Source organism: Empidonax traillii, unplaced genomic scaffold (genome assembly GCF_003031625.1).
Source record: "Empidonax traillii isolate 1590-97213 ecotype Southwest subspecies unplaced genomic scaffold, ASM303162v1 scaffold117:size1203958, whole genome shotgun sequence".
NCBI classification, from domain to species: Eukaryota; Metazoa; Chordata; class Aves; order Passeriformes; family Tyrannidae; genus Empidonax; species Empidonax traillii.
In genome coordinates this window covers 490,764-511,644 of record NW_020955310.1, presented here as the reverse complement: position 1 = coordinate 511,644, position 20,881 = coordinate 490,764, and the positions used below count along the sequence as shown (strand labels likewise).

At 44.5% G+C, this 20,881-nt stretch overlaps 1 protein-coding gene across 1 annotated transcript in view; it reads left to right on the top strand.

Moving 5' to 3' along the window:
* The first annotated feature begins 1,683 nt into the window (after positions 1–1,683).
* The window catches only part of GNB5 (G protein subunit beta 5), a 26,641-nt gene continuing 7,443 nt past the window's right edge, over positions 1,684–20,881 (top strand). Inside the window, exons 1-7 of the mRNA XM_027883065.1 lie at positions 1,684–1,739; positions 6,402–6,513; positions 10,553–10,689; positions 12,380–12,421; positions 13,193–13,269; positions 14,843–14,975; positions 18,680–18,823. Coding sequence (XP_027738866.1) covers positions 1,737–1,739; positions 6,402–6,513; positions 10,553–10,689; positions 12,380–12,421; positions 13,193–13,269; positions 14,843–14,975; positions 18,680–18,823 — 648 coding nt within the window. The 5' untranslated portion in view covers positions 1,684–1,736. The remainder of the gene's footprint in view (positions 1,740–6,401; positions 6,514–10,552; positions 10,690–12,379; positions 12,422–13,192; positions 13,270–14,842; positions 14,976–18,679; positions 18,824–20,881) is intronic.

Sequence of the window (20,881 nt, the reverse complement as noted above, 5' to 3'; positions counted from 1 at the left end):
TGAGCTTTAAATACACTTTAAGTAGACTTAGTAGGAAGGTTTTCTACATTAGCAGTAGCACGAGGCTTATTTAGTCATCTTGAGACTCTTCAGGTTCTTGCTGTTTGAAAAGGTGGGTAATTGTTCTTATTCATCAACAAAGTTCATTGTACAGAATTTCTCTGTAAGTAACATGTTTTTCAATGATTCACCATGCTACCATTTTTAGATTTCTAATGTAGCTTTAAAAACCTGATAAGGTTAAAACTTCAGGCTACAATGCGAGAAGTTGTAATGGTTTTAGACCTTTTGGGTTTAAATGTCTTTATAAAGTAATATCCAAGTCTGTCATTATGACAATCTCAGATATAATACTGACTTTTGATTTTTCAGAAGTTTTGGTGGCTTCTATTGTAGCAAAATTTTGTAATGTGTCATAATCTCATCTGAAGTAAAATACTGATAGACAGCTATGAAAACTTTAGGACATATTTGCTGCTTTTCATCAAATGGAATATAAACCTCCTGGACTGCACAGAGCTGACTGAAAGCTCCATGCAAATTTTAGATTAATGTGCTGTAGTTCTGTTCAGGACTGATTGCTTCCCACATGTGTTGGGATGAAGTTATGCATTCCCTGGAGAGAGCAGCAAAACTTTTATTGATTTAAGTGTGGGCAGGATTTCTGGGTTTAGTATCTCATTTTTCACGTCCACTGAAAAACATAAGAATAAACAGCAGAATGGAGACAGGTACACAGAGTAAAGTTTGGTTTGTATAATGGCCAGCCAAACAAATTCTAAAATCTGCATAGCTGATTGAATTTCTTTTGTTCCATTTAAATCTGTCTTGCAATAGCTGCTTCTGATTGTTTACCATAACTTCATTATTTATGTACATCTAAGTCATGTTAAAAGCGTCCGTTTTTAGAAGTGGTGAAAGGTCCTATTTTCCCTATGAAAAATGTACAGAGAAAAATGACACTGCATTCTTGTTTGTTTCTCTGACTTTCAAGTAGTTTTTAATACTCTGTTGATGATAGTGCTTTGATCCTAGAGGTGCCTGGCTTCAGAACAAAGGGGTTTTCGTAATGATGACCCAGCTGTCAATGTGCTTGAAGCATCAGTTTCTGCTCAAGAAGCATATTGTTCATATTTTGTAGCTGCTGCTGATGGAATCCTAGGTCATCTTTTCAGCTTTAAAAATACTGCAAAATACTATTTAATAAGGCAGGGGAATAACAATAAAAATCAGTGGAGGTTTCTCAGAAGTTCAGCTGTCGTTATGCATTTCTGGTTATTGTCTGCTGAGAGACGTTGAGTGAAAATTAAAAGTACTTTCCCACATGTAGTGAATCCATGTGCACAGCACATATTATAATGGCATATGTATCTGTATCAATATCTTTATATTTTTCTGCATAGAATTAGAATCTGCAGAGCATGTGACTGTTTTGTATGTAGTGACAGTTCATCAAGCTCAAAAGATTAGTCACAGAGAGAGATTATCCAGCCTACAGATGTCTTTATAAGCCTAGGCTGCATTAGCTGGCACAGCAGTTGTGGGAAGCTTTGTGCTGGACTGGAATGCACCCTTTCCTTCTTCTCCATCTCTTTCAGCTCTCACAAACTGCAAAGATGGACCAGACCTTTTTAGCAGTTGTATTTGGTCCCTGTGACAAGTGCTCCAAAGAGAAGCCCCTCAGGCCTGTTTTCGTCAAATCACAAGAACTCAGCTACTGCTCGCTATGTGTGGAAATGGTACGTTGTTGATTCTATCAGCCAGAGTGTGGAAAGACTGCAAAAAACAGGGTTTGGATATTTTAGTGGTCTGTTTTATTGGATTTTTCTGGACTGCAAATAAGCATTGCTAGGTCCACAGACTGCCAAGCATACACCTCTGCAGACACCTGGTGTTTCCACGAACCCGCAACAGAGGTGGCCCTGGTGCTCAAGGATATGTTTTATACTTTTTGATTGAAAAATTATAAAATCAAGCTTTCTCCCTCAGCTGTGCAAATGTTATGTGGCCATCTAAACTCTTCTCTGAGATACATGTGTGCAACTCTCTTTGGCCTAAGATCCCATTTACCTTTAACAGAACTTAAAAAAAAAAGCTATATCATTGCAATAAACTCATTCACTAGTTACTAGGGATATGTTATTCATGTAGTCTGTCTCAGTAAAAATGAGGCACATTGAAGTGCTGTCAGAACTCCTTCATGGCCCACATTTCACACTGCAACCACATTGTCTCCTATGCTATGTGCAGTACCTGGGTGAGAGCTGGACGTAGCTACAATCAGAATAAGGTGGGAAAAAGCTTATCTTCATTGAATAGAGGAGTGGAGTGTCTCTGTCACCATGGGCATGCATCACCACAGAACGTGGTAATGGGGGAGATTAGCAAAGCTGCTGGCCTGACCAGCAGGTCCTGCCACATACCTGCATGAAGAAGGAATGATGTTGGAGGCTTTATAATCTCCAGTGATAACTGGTGAGGTGATATCCCACTATCCTGGTAGGAAGCACTGTTCTAGAGATCACCGTGGGGTTTTTTTAGGTGAAATACAAAGCTAAGGTCATGAACCTATGTGGCTATTGAAGAGCCTGTCTGCAAAAGTCCTTTTGTAAACAAGAATTTTGTAGTCGAACTAGGCAGTATTTTATTTCATCTTCCTAAACCATTGTGCATTATCAGCTAGAGAAGACATCCATCACTGTTTCCTCCCCAGAAGTGGTCTCTGCTGTGACTGAATAGGGTCCAACTGTTTGTTGCATTTGACTGTCAGATGAAATGATGTCTGCAGGAATGCCAAAAGGTTTAGCAAGCTGTGTTTACAAAACACTGTTGTACAAGCAGATGAGAGCACTGATTTGGTGGCTTAGGTGGTACATGTGTACAATTCATTGGCTGACACAGTGCATTGTCATGCATTGTTTAGGAGGAAATTTAGTTGTAATGACTTGCAAGACAAAAGACAGTCCCTTCCCGGTTTATTTGCTTCTCCTGACTTTGAAATTGCTGCTTTGTTCAGGTCCTTCTTGGCCAACAGCCTTCTTGGCTATTTATCCAATAAATTTTTGCATGACCTGATAAATGCATGCTGAAATTACAGGAAGGGGGCTGTTTGTTATTTACAGTCCCAGCAACTTTCTCCTTATTATTTGCATTATGGACATTTGGCTCTTACCCACTGGAACAGCTGCTGTCTGGAAGCAGACTGAGACTTCAGGAAGAATTGCCTCAGTACCTAACAGCCTGTTAGGCTTCCTATTAGCACTGCAGTAGGATCTGGTAGATCTGGCCTAAGCTTGCTTTATATTTAGCAAAAGATTTAAAAACAAATCATAGAATCATAGAATTAACTGGAAGAGACCTCCGAGATCATCAGGTCCAACCCTTAATCCAACCCCACTGTGATTTATGAAATATTCAGAACACAGAAAATTCTTTGCACTAGCACTGAAATACACATTGGTAGGGAAATTATATTCTTTACTTTTTTGAATTGATTTTTTAGAGCTTTGGCTTATAACAAAATGCACAATATATCCTTACCACACTTGTGCAAGTGTTTGTGGATGCATGTGCATACTGTAGTGTCTAATTGGCTGATCTTTCTGCAACTTCGCAATGTGCCCATGCAACTCCTAATTCCATTCCAGCAGATGCACTTTCATCAGCCAGTCTTTCTGATTTTCCCAAAAACAACATATGGTGTGGGATAACAGAATTAGAAATTGCTGATTCTCAGTGTTGAGATCATCCTCCTTCAATTGTTTTAGACAAAGTAATCTTCTCCTTCTATGGTTTTGCCTGCCTCGGAGTTCGGTGCTAATCAGTAGAAACTCAATGTTTGCTGGTTTAGTTTCCCCATAAAACTATTAGTAAATTAGCTTACAATTTTAAAAGAGATCAGCTGGTGAATTAGTGAGAATGAAAACTCATTTTAAAGGCCCAGCTTTTGAGATAGGCAACAATCTGTGACACACTGATAGATCATTCATTTTCCCCAGTGTCCTTATTATCAGAACAATACCAGCTTTCTTCCATCCCATCACTACAGTCTTGTGTATTTGCCACGTGTGGCACTCATTAACCCAGTGCTGTGTTATCCTCTAAATTATTCCAACCTGGTCCATTTTATTAAAAGCCCCCAACTGGCCTTACTGAAACCTGTGGTTTTTGCATGGTTAGCTAATGACAGCACAGGTACTTAAGCAGTAGTTGGTCAGATGAACTAAATACTTATTTTTTAAAACTTTTTATTCAAACTAATGATAGGTATCACACACTTCTACATCTCACTCTGTTTGGCACAGGCTTCCCTTTCACTTCATGGATCTGCTTACCCCTGTCATCTCAGGACTAGTATCATGTATCAGCTGCACATGTGTGGTTCCCAAGGACTCTTCGTAGATTTTTTTATCCCATTCGCTAAGGCAGTGAGATTGTTCACATCGGTAAGGCAAGAAACTCTGAATTTTTCAGTCAGGACTGTGCCAAGTATCTGGCATATAGGTGTTATCTATGCCAAATTCCTGAGACTTGATGAGTTCCTACCAAGGAAAAGGAATTTCCTATGGCTTTTGTTGGATTTAAGTTCTGGGCCTCTTCACACTTACCAGGTGTCAGAAATAAGACATTTGTCATAGATTAGAATCCTTCAAAAATAAAGTTTCTTCTTCAGAGTCTTCCCCTGCTAGTGGCCCAGGACACAGCTGTATTATTGAGTTTAATATAGGTAGGTTTAATATTTCAGACAAGAAGATAACACACTACAAGAAGATTTCTATCACTTTCCTACTAAAAGATGTTTGGGATGGTTTTTTTGATCTTTTAGTATCACTTTAAAAATACGGAATTTTTATTTCCTTGGCAATGTCTGTGCTGGAAGGCATTTCCAATGTGCTGATTACTGTGGGAGGCTTTGAAGGATGTATCTTTATCGAGCACTATGTGAATTCCATAGCTTATACCACCTACTTTTGCTTTTGTGATTGTGAATGCAACTGGATCAATCAGTTCAGGGCTGCCTGCATGGCCATCAGGCTGGTGGGTTTAGGTCACATCAGTTTCTGTGGACAATGAGAAGTTTAGAAATACATCCACTGCCTTTGACTCTCCAGCTAAGTAACCCAGCTTCTGCATGAAGATCCATTGACTAAAAGAGACCTTGAGGACACAACCAGATCAGGGATGAGTTCAGCTTCAGAATGGTGGTGAAGAGCTCAGCAGCTCTGCCCTTGCATCACTGTTGGACAGCAACACTGCATCTAAGCCCAGTGTGGGAAAGGACTTTTCTCCATCCAGGATGTGCCCAGAGTCCAAACAACAGCTGCAAACAGTCATTTTCTTATCTCCCTTTCCAATCTTGGCCCATCTCCAGGTTGAACAATAGCCACTGGATTGTCTATTTTCTGGCTTAAAGGAGACAATGGGAGTCAATATGCTCAAAGTTACTCCCTGTAGATCCAGGACAATTCTGTAATAAGAGAACATTTCCAAGGAACTCCCAGGGAACAAGGAGTTGCCAGGCTACGTGTCATGGCTCTTTCCCTGGAAGCACCAGCTGCTCCTTGTGCCCAGCACAGCTCCTGCTCTGCATCCAAACAGAACTCAGAGAGCTGTGACCCTGGGCTCACACCGACACCAAACTGGAAGCTGGTCCCTTTCAAGAGCTGAGAAGGCCACAGACTTACATAAGAGCAGGGGAAAGAAGTAGCTTGTTAAAAGAGGAGTTAAAAGAAAAAAAAAAAAAAAGAAACCCTGCTAACTCCAAATTTAAAAATGAAGAATTCAAAGGATAGTAGAAAGAAGGGTTCTTACCGCTGCATCTGTACTGCTGGCACAGCAGCTGAGCCAGAGACCTGCATGGCTGAGTCCTACCCCCCACCCCCCATCGCAGTATCAGGGAATGATGGATCTAAGCTGGCACAGGTTCTGTCCTCCCAGTCTGATATTTTAAAATGCCATTGGGGTGACAGATGGCTTTTTTTTCTTCCTCCCCTCCGTAGAGTGTGCAGTTTGTACAAACAATTTTGGATGCAAAGCAGAAACACTCTTTGGCGTGTGTTCCTGGGGAAACTAAGCCTTTGGTCTGTGTAAAGGGCTTGGGATGCACAGCGTGTAGGGGCAAGAGGTGAGGATGGTCCCGGTTGTCGGCCGGGAGGCCAGCGGGATCGTGGTGCTGGATGCTGGAGCGGCCGGAGAGAGGATACTGGTCCCCACGGTTTGCGTGGTCGGGGCTGGGCAGCATCCCGTCCGGCCTGGACGTCAGCGGGGAGGGGAGGGGGAGCCCGAGCCGGCTCTCGCGCCGTTGCTGAGGCAGCAGGAGCCTCGGCAGCATCCCCGAGAGCCGGGCGGGCAAACTCCTCCCTCCCGCTCTCATCCCCGCTCTCCCTGCTTCCTCCGCAAAGATGGCAACCGAGGGGCTGCGCGAGAACGAGACCTTGGCATCGCTGAAGAGCGAGGCCGAGAGCCTGAAGGGGAAGCTGGAGGAGGAGCGGGCCAAGCTGCACGACGTGGAGCGTGAGTGGGGCCGGGCGTGGGGCGCGGGGGTCGCCGCGGGGCTCCACGGCAGGCCGGGCCGGGCCGGGCTGGGAGCGAGCAGGGAGCGCGGCCCCAGCGCCGGGACATCGCTCCGTCCGGGCAGGGGGCGGTGGGGCCGGCCGGAGCAGGCAGGACCTCACAGCATCCCCACAGCATCCCCGGAGCACGGCGGCGACCGGGCCCGGGCTGCGCTGCCTCCGGCGGGGGTGGGCAGCCGGGAGGGGCGGGGACCCTGAAATACCCTCGGTGCAGCCCGGGATGTGTCTGCAGCCGCTCGGTGTAGTGTCAGGAACAAAGATTAACCCCAGCCGTGTGGCAGGTGATAGGAATTTGCTTTGATGAGGCCGGGATTTCACCCAAGGTGTGGAAGGGCTTAAAAAGGAGCATCGTTTCCGAGCCCGGCTCCTCTGCCCCCCTTCCCCCGGGGAAACACTTTGCAGGGATGCAGTGCTGATTCAGAGGTGCGGGGTGAGTCAGTGCTGGAGCTGTCAATGCTGCAACTCACTGTTCTCAGCTGCAGCTTCAAGATCCAGGGATAACGTGACACAAATTACATGGACAGACCTCAGCTCTGCCCTCCCACCATCACCCCCCTCCAAGTTCAGGAAAAATAAGCTAACCTTACTTACTTTATGGAACTCCTCAAGTAGGTATTGATTCACCTGTTCAGACAGATAAAAGTCCTCTTATTTTCATAATTTCATTTTGGTAATTACAATGATATAATCTCTTGGTTGTTTTTTGGGGATTTTGGGGGTTGATTTTAGAAACACATATAAATTACTGTCTTCCTCTGAAATCGCAAAGCTTACTCTATTAGAAATATTAGTGGATCATTAAAACTTTTTTTTCATCTGTTTTGATGTCCTGAACATTGAAAAAGAATCTGAGTCTGTATCCAATGGTTTAGTTTTTCATGTTTTCTAAGAATGAGGGACTGACAAACATTTGAGGAAGGATTAAAATATGGTGTTTTTTTTCTGGAGTAAATAGAGCATTTCTTGTCTAAATTAGACAATCATATGTTATATTCGTGCCCTGTTAATTGGAATTATTAAACAAATGGAAATAGCTTCATTACAGAAATATTACCATAAATCACCATATTTCTACAGTATAATTTCTGTATCAGAACTAGCAGGGCCTCTGTTTAACACATCTCTTAAGAATATTCTTAAACCCATTTTTGCTCACACAGTTTTACCTGTGATTGCAGTGACACCATAGCTCTGTGTGCCACTGATAGTAACAGGATACTCATGTCTTTGTCATATGTAAAATCTGTAAATTTCCATTGGAAAGCTGTGTTTGCATAGCCATGACAGGATTTCTGAGGCAGAAGTGTTATACTGCTGTAGAACAATGCTCCCTCATGATATTTTATACTAATTCTGTATCAGAGCTTTTTTACACTTCAGTTATTCCCAAGTACTATTTCTGCAGAGCTTGTAAGTTTCAGAATAAAGCATCTTTTCTGGGCTTTGCTTGGTTGGTTGTTTTTTTTTTTTTTTCCCTAATCTAAAATTGTATCTTTCATATTTTTTTGATTGTGACTTTCCCTGTGTGGTTCCCAAAACAAACAGCTGGCTGAAATAGGATTGCCCTTATTTGTTCAACTGGTTTGGAACATCAGCTCTCAAAAATGTGGACAGAAAAAGGAAATGCCAAACATATATTTGATTTGCAGTCTTACAGTTTTAAGGATTCAGTGTTATAGCTTAAAGTTTTAGGTGTAGAGAAAAGTTTGTTCTGTTTGTGCAATCCATAAATTTTTAAGGCCAGACAGATCATTAGACCCAACAGACTTCCTGCACAGAAAAGATCAAAGACCCAATAGTACTTGCATCAAGTCCACACCTCTTGTTCAGGCCAAACAATATTTTTAAGAAAAATAGGCAGTTTTATCTGGACCTCTTAAAACTACTCAAGCTACTTACTGGCTTCAGCTGATTTATTTGTCCGAGTGCATGATTTTCAACTATCTTGGAACAATATTGAAGAATGCTTAAAAATAATTATCTGACTCTCAAACCTGTGCTGGGTGGGAGCAGGATTATTATGGCTGTGGTTGGAGATAAGCGTCCTCAGAGAATCAGCGAGGCTAAACCAGACGATTTCACAGAGTCTCAGCTGCGTTGACATAATGGAAACGCTTTGTCCATTGTCTGTGCAACATTTGTTTTTTTCAGATATGTTCCGGACACAAGCATCTTTCCAGCTGCCATAATAACCTCCTCTCCTGTGTTTTCATGTCTTTTGATTGGATCATTTGGCAGGTTTCTGTGGGCATTAATGGGGAGCATGTATCATTACCTCGGGAGGTACTTTCTCAGAAATTGGCCTTTGACCTGCGGACAAATTGTCAGGAATGGTGGACAGCACCTGTCCCCGGGCTCTGTGAGACTGGTTGAGCAGAGATTTCAGGTGAGAACATTATTTTGGCACAGCCTGTGGGGCTGGTGGCTTTGAAAGACAACTCTTGAAAAGGTAATCCACTAGAAATCAGTCTCTGCCTTAGGCAGAAATTGCTTCCCTGAGCCTGTGCCAGGGAATGGTCTCGAAGTTCAGGATGTCTGTCACTGTCTCTGTTCAGTCTCTGTCACTGTCTCAGCCCTCCTAGCCCAGAGGCTTTCTTGCAGCCCTAGAAAAGTAATGAAGGGTGAAGTGGCAGTGGAGCTTCAGAGCATCACCTGATGTGGGGGATGTGGACCTCAGTCTCCAACTTAGCAGTGAAAAGCTTAAGATTTCCTGCACCAGCTCATTAAAGCACGTGAGCTTCGGCATTAATTTCGAAAGGTTTGTCAGGCATTGCCCCCGTTACTAACAGCAGCTGGGCCATCTTAGGTTTCAGTGTGGACAAACACACAACACAGGGAGGTGCTGGATCCTCTTCTCTAGACAGAGTAATTTTTATTTCTGGTACCAGTCTCTGCTATGAGACTTGAAGTAAATCTGTCCCTCCCTCATGCTCTGAGAAGAGCTTCTAAGGGATGCCAAGATAATCATGGCCCTACTCAGCTCCATGCTGGATGAACATGCTGGAGCAGAGCAAATAGGTTTCCTCAGATGACACTTTCTCCCAGACAAGTACAGATAACCCCAGCATGAAGCATTGGGGTTACATGAGATACCTTTTAGTTGTGTCAACTGCATGTCTGTGCAGCTTTATGTCAAAGTCAGTTGGCACAAATGGAAATGCACATTTTTTGATTTTATAAGAATATCAGCTGAAAGTACTGCTATTAAATGAGGTGTGAAAACTGATTTCTCCATCAGAGGATGCTACTCAGGAAAGCTGCTAGCCTGCCTTCTGTTTCTCTCTGTTGTAAAAGAAAAAGCTGATACATCCCATGAAGTCCTTGGGGTCTGTAGATACTGTTGAAAAGTAGTGCACTCTTATAGCCAATGCTGAGCTTCCTGCTCACTCAGAGCTGTGTCCTGGCCCTGGCAGCTTCCCTGGCTACCAGAAGGTTGGTTAGTACCTGTATCACACTCCATCACCACACAGTGCTGAGACCCAACTGCAGTTGGGAGTCTCACATCCAGAACAACTGTTTTACCATTAAAACTCTGGAGATTTGATGCCTACCCCCTTCTTCTATATGATTTTCCCTCTAAGAACCAGTATTAGTCTTCACTTCTGCTGAGTACTTTGAGGCATGTATTGCACTGGAGGCTGTCTGTCCACTTTCAGGCTTGAGGATTTCCCAATAGGAGGGGGCAGAGGGGTAGTCTGTTTTCCAGTTATACTTGGGTGTGATGGTCTGCAAGGGCTTCAGCTGCTACATCCCTGGAATCCAAGCCCTGGGTGAATTCATACTTATCTTTATCTGGTAAATATGTTCATATGCCGTCCACCTTGGTTTTACCACCTGCCACCTCTGAAGCAGAGTTCATTGCCTTGCACCATGGACTCAAACTTCATGGATTAATTTCTCCTAGGGCATTACTCTTGAACACAGAGATTTACCAGGGCAGAGCTTTGATGCAGGGCTCTCTAACCATCAGCTGTTTGCAGTTCATCAGGTGGCAGAGCGTGTGGAGGCGCTGGGCCAGTTTGTGATGAAGACCAGGAGGACCCTGAAGGGCCATGGAAATAAAGTTCTCTGTATGGACTGGTGCAAAGACAAGAGAAGAATTGTGAGCTCTTCCCAGGTATGCTGTTGGGCAGATGTTTTTCAAAGGTGCTGTTGGGCAGTATGCAAATCTTCTGGCTGTGCTGTGCTGTGTGCCACTCTTTGCAGATGATACCTGTGAATAGTGTAAATGTTTTCAAGATGCCTTGAAAGAAGTTTATTGGCAATGTATTTGTTCAGAAAGCTTAAATCTAAGCTTCTGATCATTGCTACCCTGTTGTAGTTAATACCCTAAATTGTTCTTGTGCAGTCATACCGTTTCCCCATATTCCCTACTATAATAGAAAATAGAACTCATGTAGGGCCATTTTTATTTCCTTGTTCTTTACAGATGAAATATGTAGTAAACTTTTCAGATTATGTGTTCAGAGAAAATAATCATGAAAAGGGAAGGGAAGAAATGCTGATTCTTTCAGAGATTTCTGGGCACAGAAATTTCTTCTGCAGTCTGTATGATTGGTGTGACCTTGAAAGCCTCAAATATCTTGCCAAAATTACTGCGTTTAGTTGGGCATTTTGAGAAACAGTCCTAACACCTGCTCAAGACCAGTCTCCTAAGCTGGAGGAGGTAATGAGATAATTACTTTCTAGATCCCCTGGTTCTTCCTGAGCCCAGTATGGCAGTGAGTGAGCTTGTTGCATCTCACAGCTGTTCATTGACCTACATGAAATCTGTCAGGGGTCTCACTTGAGGGATAAAAATAGGCAATCTGCATTGCAAGCCACCTTCAGTTACTATGAGTTTTTACCATTCATGGTGATCTCAGCAAAGAGAACAATTTTAAATAACTAATGTCACCTTTTTTTAAAGTAGTTAAAATGTTAATGTGTAGATAAGAAAGCTGAACAGGCAGGTTGAAATGCATTTTTTACTTTGTTTTAAGAACTGTGTAAGTCCAGGTACAGCAGCAGTTGTTGCTCAGTAATAAACATTTGCTTACAGGGAGGATAACAATATTATGTACAAAAGGCAAAGTAGCTGGCACAGGTGTAGCTGCCATACCCAAAGTGATTGTGTTGCTCTCTTTAAAGGATTCTTAGGATGGCTATTTAGCAGATTGTATCAATGGATAATAAAAGATTATATAAATGTAGTGAGAAGTAAAGAGAAAACCAGGAAAAGACAGGAAAGGGAAGATGAATAAACAGTGCAATGTCCATAAATAGTCCCCATGAGTGCTGCCACCTCATATGTGATTTGTGATATGGGTCACCTCTGTATTTGTAAGGTCCTGTGGTGAGCCACTGACAGGTATCACTTGGGAGAGGTGGCCAGCTTTGCAGGTGGTAGTAACAGGCTGGGAAAAACACTTAAAGGAGGCAAGTGAGGGCTCACTAGTAGCAGGTTCCTGAGGAGATGGTCCTCCTGGCCGTGGCATGTGCTGTAAGTGAAAGGAGTTCTCAAGGAGAACCCACTAAAAGGGAAGGGAAAAAAATGGGAAAAAAATTTTGTCTTTTAAACCAACATGAGTAATTTTGGTGAGGAGGAGATTTACTTTTGTTGTGGTAGATGCAACTGGCACTATTGAGGAGTGTCTCCTTGATGCTTCACTTGACCACTGTGCTGTTGTTAAGATGGAGAGAAAAATTTCAGGACATAACAGACTGGGGAATAGAAATGAGCAGGAGTGTTTCCCCAAAGTGGGAAGCAGGCTTACAGCCATGTCTCTGTAAGGCATCAATTTCTCTCTCTCTGTGCTTTCCTTTAGGATGGGAAGGTGATTGTGTGGGATTCCTTCACTACCAACAAGGTAAGTGAAAATTCAGCAAAATTTGGATTTCTGTGCCCAGGGCAAATGACAGTGGGATGAGATGAAGGGCTCACAGGTGTCACAGGAGAGTGGGATGATGGGATAATACACAGACCTCCACCAGCACCTCAAAACAAGTCACCTGCATTGACCTGTCTCTGAGGAAAGCCCCTGTCACGGCACTGGAGTTTGTCATGGTATCCATTGTGAGGCTCTGATCCAGCCTCTTCGCTGACAAGGGAGGGTTCCTGGCTCGGGGCAGAGCCCAGCCAGCAAAATAGAGGTCCTTCCTGAGTAACTATTGTACCACACATCCTGTGTGATCACCTGGGATCCTTCAGCTGAGGTGTTCACTGTGAAATGGTGCTGCTGCTGCTCCTCCAAGCCCTGCGTGGGCTGCCTCATAGCATCCTGCACCACACTGTTGAGAAAAAACTACATGCTTTTAACTCACTTTTTCATGTGCAGCAATGGGGACCTTTTACAGCACTGAATAAAGCAAATAAAACATGCTCTTTGATCAGTTTAGGGCTTGTGAATAAGGTGGAAAATCTTAGAGAAGGACTAGCCATCTTCCCGCTGCTCTGCTGAGTTGTGCAGCAAGGGTTGTCCCAGCCTCACCATGTGAGTTACAGCTGGGGGAAACACCTGTACCTTTCACTGACCGTAAGAATGTTTCACAGAAATACTGAACTGATTACTCTATGCTGTTTTCCTTGCACTGACTAGAGAAACAGGGATGTTGCAGTCTAAAGAGATGCTGTGTTTCAGGAACACGCGGTGACGATGCCGTGTACCTGGGTGATGGCATGTGCATATGCCCCATCTGGATGTGCCATTGCTTGTGGGTAAGTTCCCAGTTTCCACAGCTGCTTACACAGCAAAGTTTGATTTTTTTTTTTTTTTGGTGTTCTGGTGCCTTCAGAAGCTGACAGATAGAAGTTTGTGTGCTGCAATTGTGGGTGGAAGGACTACACTCAGTGTCTCTGATTCTATTCCTATAATGGCTTGTACACATTATCTCCACTGACTTCAGTGCAATAACATTTGTTGTGTAAGCATTGAAAATAATCCTCATTCAGCATTTATATCATGGGTTAGGAATTCTGCATGCATGTTACTTCCCTGTTCCAGTGTGGTTGTCTATGTTGGATATATATTCTAAGGGAAAGAGGTTTTAATCCTGTTCTTACTTTGCACTCATTCTTCTATGAGGCAGAGGTTCATTACCAATAGAAACCAGTATGTGAATAGATCTTGGTAAGATGGGGTGCGGAGAAGAAACATATCCTTGATAATCTTCTACAAGTTTTTCTTGGAAGGCTCAAGTTTGAAAACATTGAGTTTATACAGGGATAAAAACAAAGATGAAATGTTGGCAAAGCATCTTTTAAAAAGTGACTGGGTGGATCAGACAGACAAAGCAAGCTTGGGGCGAGAGAAAGGAACAAAGGGAGACTTCACTGTGTGGCCTGAAAAATCTAGAAAGCAGCAGACTGAGACAGATAGGCAGACTCCATAATCATGTGTGGAAAGCAAGTCTGGAAACTGGGTTTTTGACTAAAACTCAAAGAATGGCAAGAAAGCTCTGTCTTCACACATGTAAGGGAGACAGGGAGTACACACACGCACTACCTAATTCTATAGTTCTGTTGTGCTGTCAGTTAAGTGTTGTACATGTAATGTAAGGCACAGAATCAGGAACTGGTGGTGTCCCAGGCTCCCAGGGACCAGGGCAGGGCTGATCTACCACAGCTCAACTGGTGGTGTCCCAGGCTCCCAGGGACCAGGGCAGGGCTGATCTACCACAGCTCTAGGAAAGGATCAGACGTAAGTCAGACCCTTTAGAAATGAGTCCTGTATCTGACAGTTTAATGGGTAGAACTGTCCAGGAGGGACACTCCAGCTACAGAGATTAGTGCTTCTGTTGCCTTTTTTCCAAAGTCTTCTAAAAGCCCTGTCTTCACACCCTCTAGTTGCTATGCCATCTCTTCTGTAGTTAGGTCAAATTTGTTAAGATAGATCAATAATGATGCTTAAATACTGATCTTTGCAATGACAGATGTCAGCAGAAAAATGGCAGTTTGGCTGTATGTGAAACATTAACCCTGAGGTGACTGCTGTCACCTCCAAGTTTATGCTTTCGTGAGCTTTCATTCAGTGCCATTTATAAACTTGATAAGGGTAAAAAATACTGAGGCGCAGCTGTTCAAGTTCTGTAAAGCAGCCAGCCTGGTGAGGCAGCTGGGGCTTCCCTGCACAGGGAGATCCCACACAGCACAATACAGGGAAGTCGGTACTTGTAAGGGTTTGGCAGCGCAGCACTGACAGGTGGTTTCCTTCTTATCACCACTCGCCTTTTGTCGTTGCAGTTTTAACCAGTTCTCCTCTCTCTGTTATTGCTATTATTACTCTCTTCAGTGGCCTGGACAACAAGTGTTCTGTGTACCCTCTGACATTTGAAAAAAATGAAAATATGGCTGCAAAGAAGAAATCGGTTGCAATGCACACAAACTACTTGTCTGCCTGCAGCTTCACTAACTCAGACATGCAGGTAAACGCATTCCCTTCTCGCTGCTCACCACCACTTAACATGAGCTGCACTCATATAGAGTGCACATAATGTTCCTTGCTCCCAGGGCCATATCCTGCTCCCTGCAGGGGCTGCTGGAAAACCCTCACAGGGGGCAGGGAAGGTACTGCAAAAGCTGCTGTAAGGAGATGCTCATCATAGCCCGTGGCCAGGCTGCACCCTGCAAAGGCCTGTTGCTTCTGCAGAGGGAGCTCGCTGGTACCTGCGTGTTCTCTGCTCACCTGGTCTGTGCCAGTTTGTGCTTTTAGGGGCTCAAACTATTGCAAATAGTTAAAAACACAGTTTGCTTAGGACTAGGTTGGGTACATACTATGCCAGCTAATAGAGACTGTGTTTGCCTGCTTTGTCCTGGACATCTGGACAACCTTACTTTTGCTTTCATTCTTAGTATTTTTTATTATGCTGTCCCCATCTCGAAGCCGGTGGGGTAGAGCAGAGAGGCCCACAGTGGGAGGCAATGGCAGAGCCAGGAACTAAATGCAGATCTTCTGAGACCAGGCCACTCTGTAGTGAGTATCTCAAAGATCTCATTCTGCAGGAACACGAAAGATGATGAAAGGAGCCAGGATAATCCCCTTGTCCTCTCTGATTTCTGAATTTAATTAAAGCTCTGCTCAGTGCAGCTCTGCAGCAAAACAAGTGGCAGAATGGAGCATTTTCATTGCTCTCGGTGTCAACAGAGCTGCTGGAGAAGGGATTATCATGTCCCCTTCTTCCAGATATTTGGAGCTCTTCTGAAGGAAATATCAGCTCTCATTGCTTCTATTTCAGGACATGTGAAGCCCGAGAGTATGTTGTTGTTTGTCACTCTCTGGTTTCTGTAATGACTCTGAGGTGCTAATTTAAGTCCATTGCCATGGAAACAAGTGGTGGAGGTACCCAGTGCTCAGACTTGCTTAGCCCTGACCTTACTGTGTAGGAACCCTGCTGAATTAGAGCAGTCTAAATTAAGTGGAATGTTTTTGATGAGACATAAAACCAGTTTCCTCTTTTCTTCTCCATATCTAAATGCATTGTGATTAAATCCTATGACAGAAAAAACTGCAATTTATTTTTTCATAATAGAAAAGAAAGGTTAGGTCTTTTTTCTCCATATTAAATACAGCCAACTGCATTGATATTGAAGGTAATGTACAACTATTGCTAGAGTGGATCCACAATGGATTAAGGTGTTTTATATTTAATGATTCAGAGATTTTTCTGAAGTCTTTAAAAAGAAATCTTCATATGATTGCTTGGCTTATAAAGGATCATTTATGGCACTGCGTGTTATTATTGAAACAAGTGGTTTGGCCAAGCTTCTGTTAGGACACTGTTATGTAGGATATCCTAGAGAATACCAGATTTCTTACCTTTTTTCATTTACATAAAGGCCTCAGAATTAAAACTTCAGGAGCTCTGAGGGTGAACAGTGGAACAAGTACATGGTGCAGGAGCTTTCCCAGCTGTGTGCAGAGCAGTTCTCCTCACCGGGGTAATTCGGTCCCTGTCCTGGAGCAGCTCTTGGGTGAGGTGGAGGTGTCCCCCAGCCCAGTGCCCCCCCCAGCTCCCAGTGCTAGGTGGTGTCAGGGCTGCTGCTCTGCCTTGAGTGCTTTCTTAAACTAAACTCTGTTTTCCCTCAAAGGAATGAAAGACTGGGTAGCAGTTTAGGGGTTGATGTGCCCATGGGCATCTGGCAGTGCAAGGGAAAGAGAGATCTAGGGATGGTTCATCACTGATTAAAGTCACTCTCAGGCTGTGTGGGTGCTGAAAGAAGGGGTCCCACCCTTACTCCTCATCACCTGGGCCAAGGCAAGTGCTGAGGTGCAGAGCTGGGTGACCCATGCACCTTGTTCTCAGTGCCCCAAATCAGTCTTGCTTGAGAGAACCTCCCCCGCCTCAGTGAGCAGAGCCAGGGAGCCTCGCTTCCTAAATTAGGTATCTGCAGCTCTGCAGCGTGATAATGCTCCCCACGTGACAATGCTCCATGTGTATTAATAGCAACAGTTAATTGGGATCTCAAGTGTTTTGCATAGGGCAGGCAGCCGTACTCCAGTGTGGCAGGGCTGAGAAGCAGGATGAGGCCCGTGGTGGTGGAGGAGGTGAGGACGGCCCCTCTCCCCTCGCCGCTGTTCCCAACCCCAGTTCCTGTACTCCCAGTGAGCAGGGGCTGTGTCTCTGCTGTCCCCTGCCCTGTGCGAGTGCTGCCTCTTGCTGCCAGGCAAGGCAGGATGCTCATCCAGTGATGTAGGAGCCCCTAGGGCAGCAAGCCAGAGTCCAACAGCAAAGATTGCTAATTCCCTTCTGGTTTTAGATTTTCAGAGTTGGTTTCGTTTTCAATAGCAATACCCTGAAATTGAGTATATAACCTTTTTCTTTAAGTATTAGCTGGAGCTCTGGGTTGCCAACAGACCCTTCCTTTACAGCTTTAGCTACTCCTATTCCCTTCATGTCTTTCTTACTCAGTGTTGCAAGAGCAAATCCTCAGAGCTGAAAGGCTTCATTCCTCAGCCAAGTACAAATATTTCTCAGAATAGAGAAGTTCATTGATCCAGGCTCAAAAGCTGGCCAGAAAGACAAGTCAGGACTTTCTTCTGCTATTATCATCTGAGAGCATTAGCGTCTCTCTACTGCAGGATTCAGAACAGTTTGTTCTGCAGCTTTGCAGACCTCTGTTTACGGGAAGAGCTTTTGGAGCATCTGTCAAACATGTTTAGTATTTAACCTTTATGCAACTCTGTGAATGGGTTCGTGACTGTGTGATCATTTTCTTCTTGATTAGTATTTTGTTTTTAACTTCTGATTACTCGCTGGGATCCCTTGAGTTTCTTCACCAACCATGAGAAAAACCTGTGTATAAAAGTGAGAGCCCTCATGCGTTCACCCTTGCCTCCTTCCTTGCCACTGCACAGGAACCCTGTCAACCTACAGAATTTGTGATTGCATAACAGCTTCGGGTGCCAAGGGGAAATTTTGAACAATTGAGCATCATCAGGATTTAGCCACAATAACAAGCTCTGATCACATGTGCTTTCTACAAGCACTGTAGCAGATGGGAAGCTGTGGGTTGTGTTCAGTCAGTGTCTGTTCAAGCCCTTTCACACACAAATGGTTTTGGACAAGTGAGAGCTGATAGACTTATCAAACAACTGTCTAGACAGGCTTACGGCCCTTTCAGAAAACCCATGTCTTAAGCCAAATTAATTGGGTTTAACCTGAGGATTTCAAGCAGAAAGAAACAATAAAGTAGAGAGTTAAACAGGTAAACTTAGCTCCAACAGTTCTTCCCTTTACCCTGGTTGAATTCCAGCAGCCTAAATATGGACAGGGTTAAATACAGGGGCAGACAGGAATACCAGTATGGTTCTACCTTCTTTTTGGAGAATAAGGAAATGCCAGCAGGCCCTTAGTGCCATCAGTTCTGCAAACCCCACTGCACAAAATGGGCCACTGTAGAAACACTGTGTAGGTATAGTAGTGTCAATATAACTCTCCTTTCCACTCTTAACTTCTTTCCTTAAAACTAAAAACCATGAAAAGTACTTAGGTTCACACTGGCTTTATGGCTTTGATATTTCATTAAATGAAAGCTGTCCTTTGGTGTATGTGTAAGATGTCAGTTGTTTCTTTGTATCTTGAAGGCCAACTGATGATTTTTGTATTGTGATTCTTCTCACATCCTATAGATCCTGACAGCAAGTGGAGATGGAACTTGTGCTCTGTGGGATGTTGAGAGTGGGCAGCTTCTACAGAGTTTCCATGGTCATGGAGCTGATGTCCTGTGCCTGGACCTGGCCCCTTCTGAAACAGGAAATACATTTGTCTCTGGGGTAAGCAGGAGCTTCTTTTCACATTATAAAATTAAGGAATATGGAAATGGAAAGGCAGCAAAGCAGGAGGTTCCTGATCTTACTGAGTGAATGCTGGAGTATATGTTGGATGCCCCAGTGCAATCCACTCATTGCAAGCACATTTTCCAAGCTGGAGCAAATTAAACCCCTGACAGTGGGGTCGAACCCACCCAGCCAGTCTGACTGCAGTTCTGCTTACTTAGCAAGTTCCACCCCACACCAAAGCAATCCAGCTCAAGATCAAAACAATGCCTCTCCAGGAAAGAGGAAGGCTCAGAGTCAGAGCAGTGGACTTCTGTCACAGCAGAGGTGTGAATCCCTGTGGACTGGAGCCCAGAACAGCAGAGGAGTTCCCACACGTTGCTCCTTTCTTGTGCCCAGCTCTCTGGAGTGAGATGGGGTGTGACAGGCATCAGGTCATGCTCAGGGCATCGAAACGGGGCTGCAAATGACGTGCATGTCACTATGTCCCTCAACCCCTCCCCAGAAGTCATGGGGTAGCTTGGACACTGGCTAAACCTTCGTGCAAGTTGGAGCAGGGACATGAGGTGTGGCTACATCTTCAGCTGTTGTTGAGTTCTCTGTGCCTTCCAGCGGTACCAGAGGCATTTAAAGCCCCTTTATCAGTCAAAAACTGCCTGCTCCCTGTCCTGGCCCAGAGGAACACACAAACCTCACTGGGACTGCAGGACTGGACTGGTCTGGGAAAGCACCCAGGGCATCTTCCCAGTCTTGTCGTGCTGCTGAGGGATCACTGTTCTCAGTGATCACTGAGCCATTGGCTCACAGCCTGGCAGTGAGGCAGGCAAGGCATAAAGGTGAGGGACGTGGGGCTCTGCTCCTTTTCAAGGTGATCCCGGTCTTCCCCACATTAGAGACTGAGTGTGCAGGTGAGAGCTGGCAGCAGCTGAGAGATGACCTCTCATGCTGGAGGCAGGTTGCTACCAGTAACTTCGCTGAAGGTACCTGGTTTCTGAGCCCCACAAGCACTGGCCCAGGGCTGATCCCGTGCTTGATGATGGAATGGCCCTTGTGCCAGAGGGTGCCAAACATGGAATGGGGGAGCTTGGAGTCATGGTCCCATCCCTGCCAAATAAACCTGGATCTCTTCTGTTATGGCTGTTTTATCAGATTTGGCTGGCCCATCAGGAGCAGGGTCCAGCACACTGGCCCAGTTTGCCTGCTGCTAGCACAGCTGCTCTGAAGCGTGACTGAAAGCTAATTCCATCCAAGTGCATTACTTCTCTCGGGTTTTCCTGTCACCGAGTTTGCTTCCCAGAAAGGGTAGGTTCGTTCTCCCTGGGAACAGCTCAGCTTATTATAGGGCAAAGAATCGCAAGCAGCTATGGTACTGCTAAGAGAATATGTCATACTGGTGTTGATACAGCAGCTTGGGCATGTCTGTGCTTACGGGCGCTCGCTTAATTCATCAGATGGAAAACACCATTTCAGGTCTGTCTTACGTTGTGTCAATTCAGGTGTAGGCAGAACAGTGCAACCTGAAGATGTGGCAGCGTAGAGAGACTCCCTGTGTGCTGTGCCTCTCTAACACAGTAACCTTGAGCTGCAATATGCAGCCCATCAGCACAGAGGCTGGGTGATGTTACATTTAACGACTTAACTGAAAGTTCCAGCCCTCCTGAGTGAGCTCAGGGCTGTGTCCCAGGCTGTTGTGCTCTGTGCCCTCTGAGCGCTGCTCCTTGGGCTGAGTTGGATATCACTCAGGGGGCCCATCTCTGCTGGTTTCTCCTTCCAAACTTTAGGAGTTTAAGAACCAGCTTGTCAGATTGGTCTTGTCCCCAGCCTCCCAGAGAAGTCAGTAAGAACACTGCACATGGAAGTGATATGAAGGGCTGGGCTTGGGCTGTGATGGGGCTTGAGAGGGAAATATGCTGAGTCCAAAATATTCCCTATCCTGTTCGGTTTACCCGAAACTAAACCAAACCACAAGTTGGTGCAAAGGAACATAAATAATGACATCATTAGTAAAAACACTGGGGTTTCATTTTAGCAACAGAATTTGAATTAAAAAAAAAA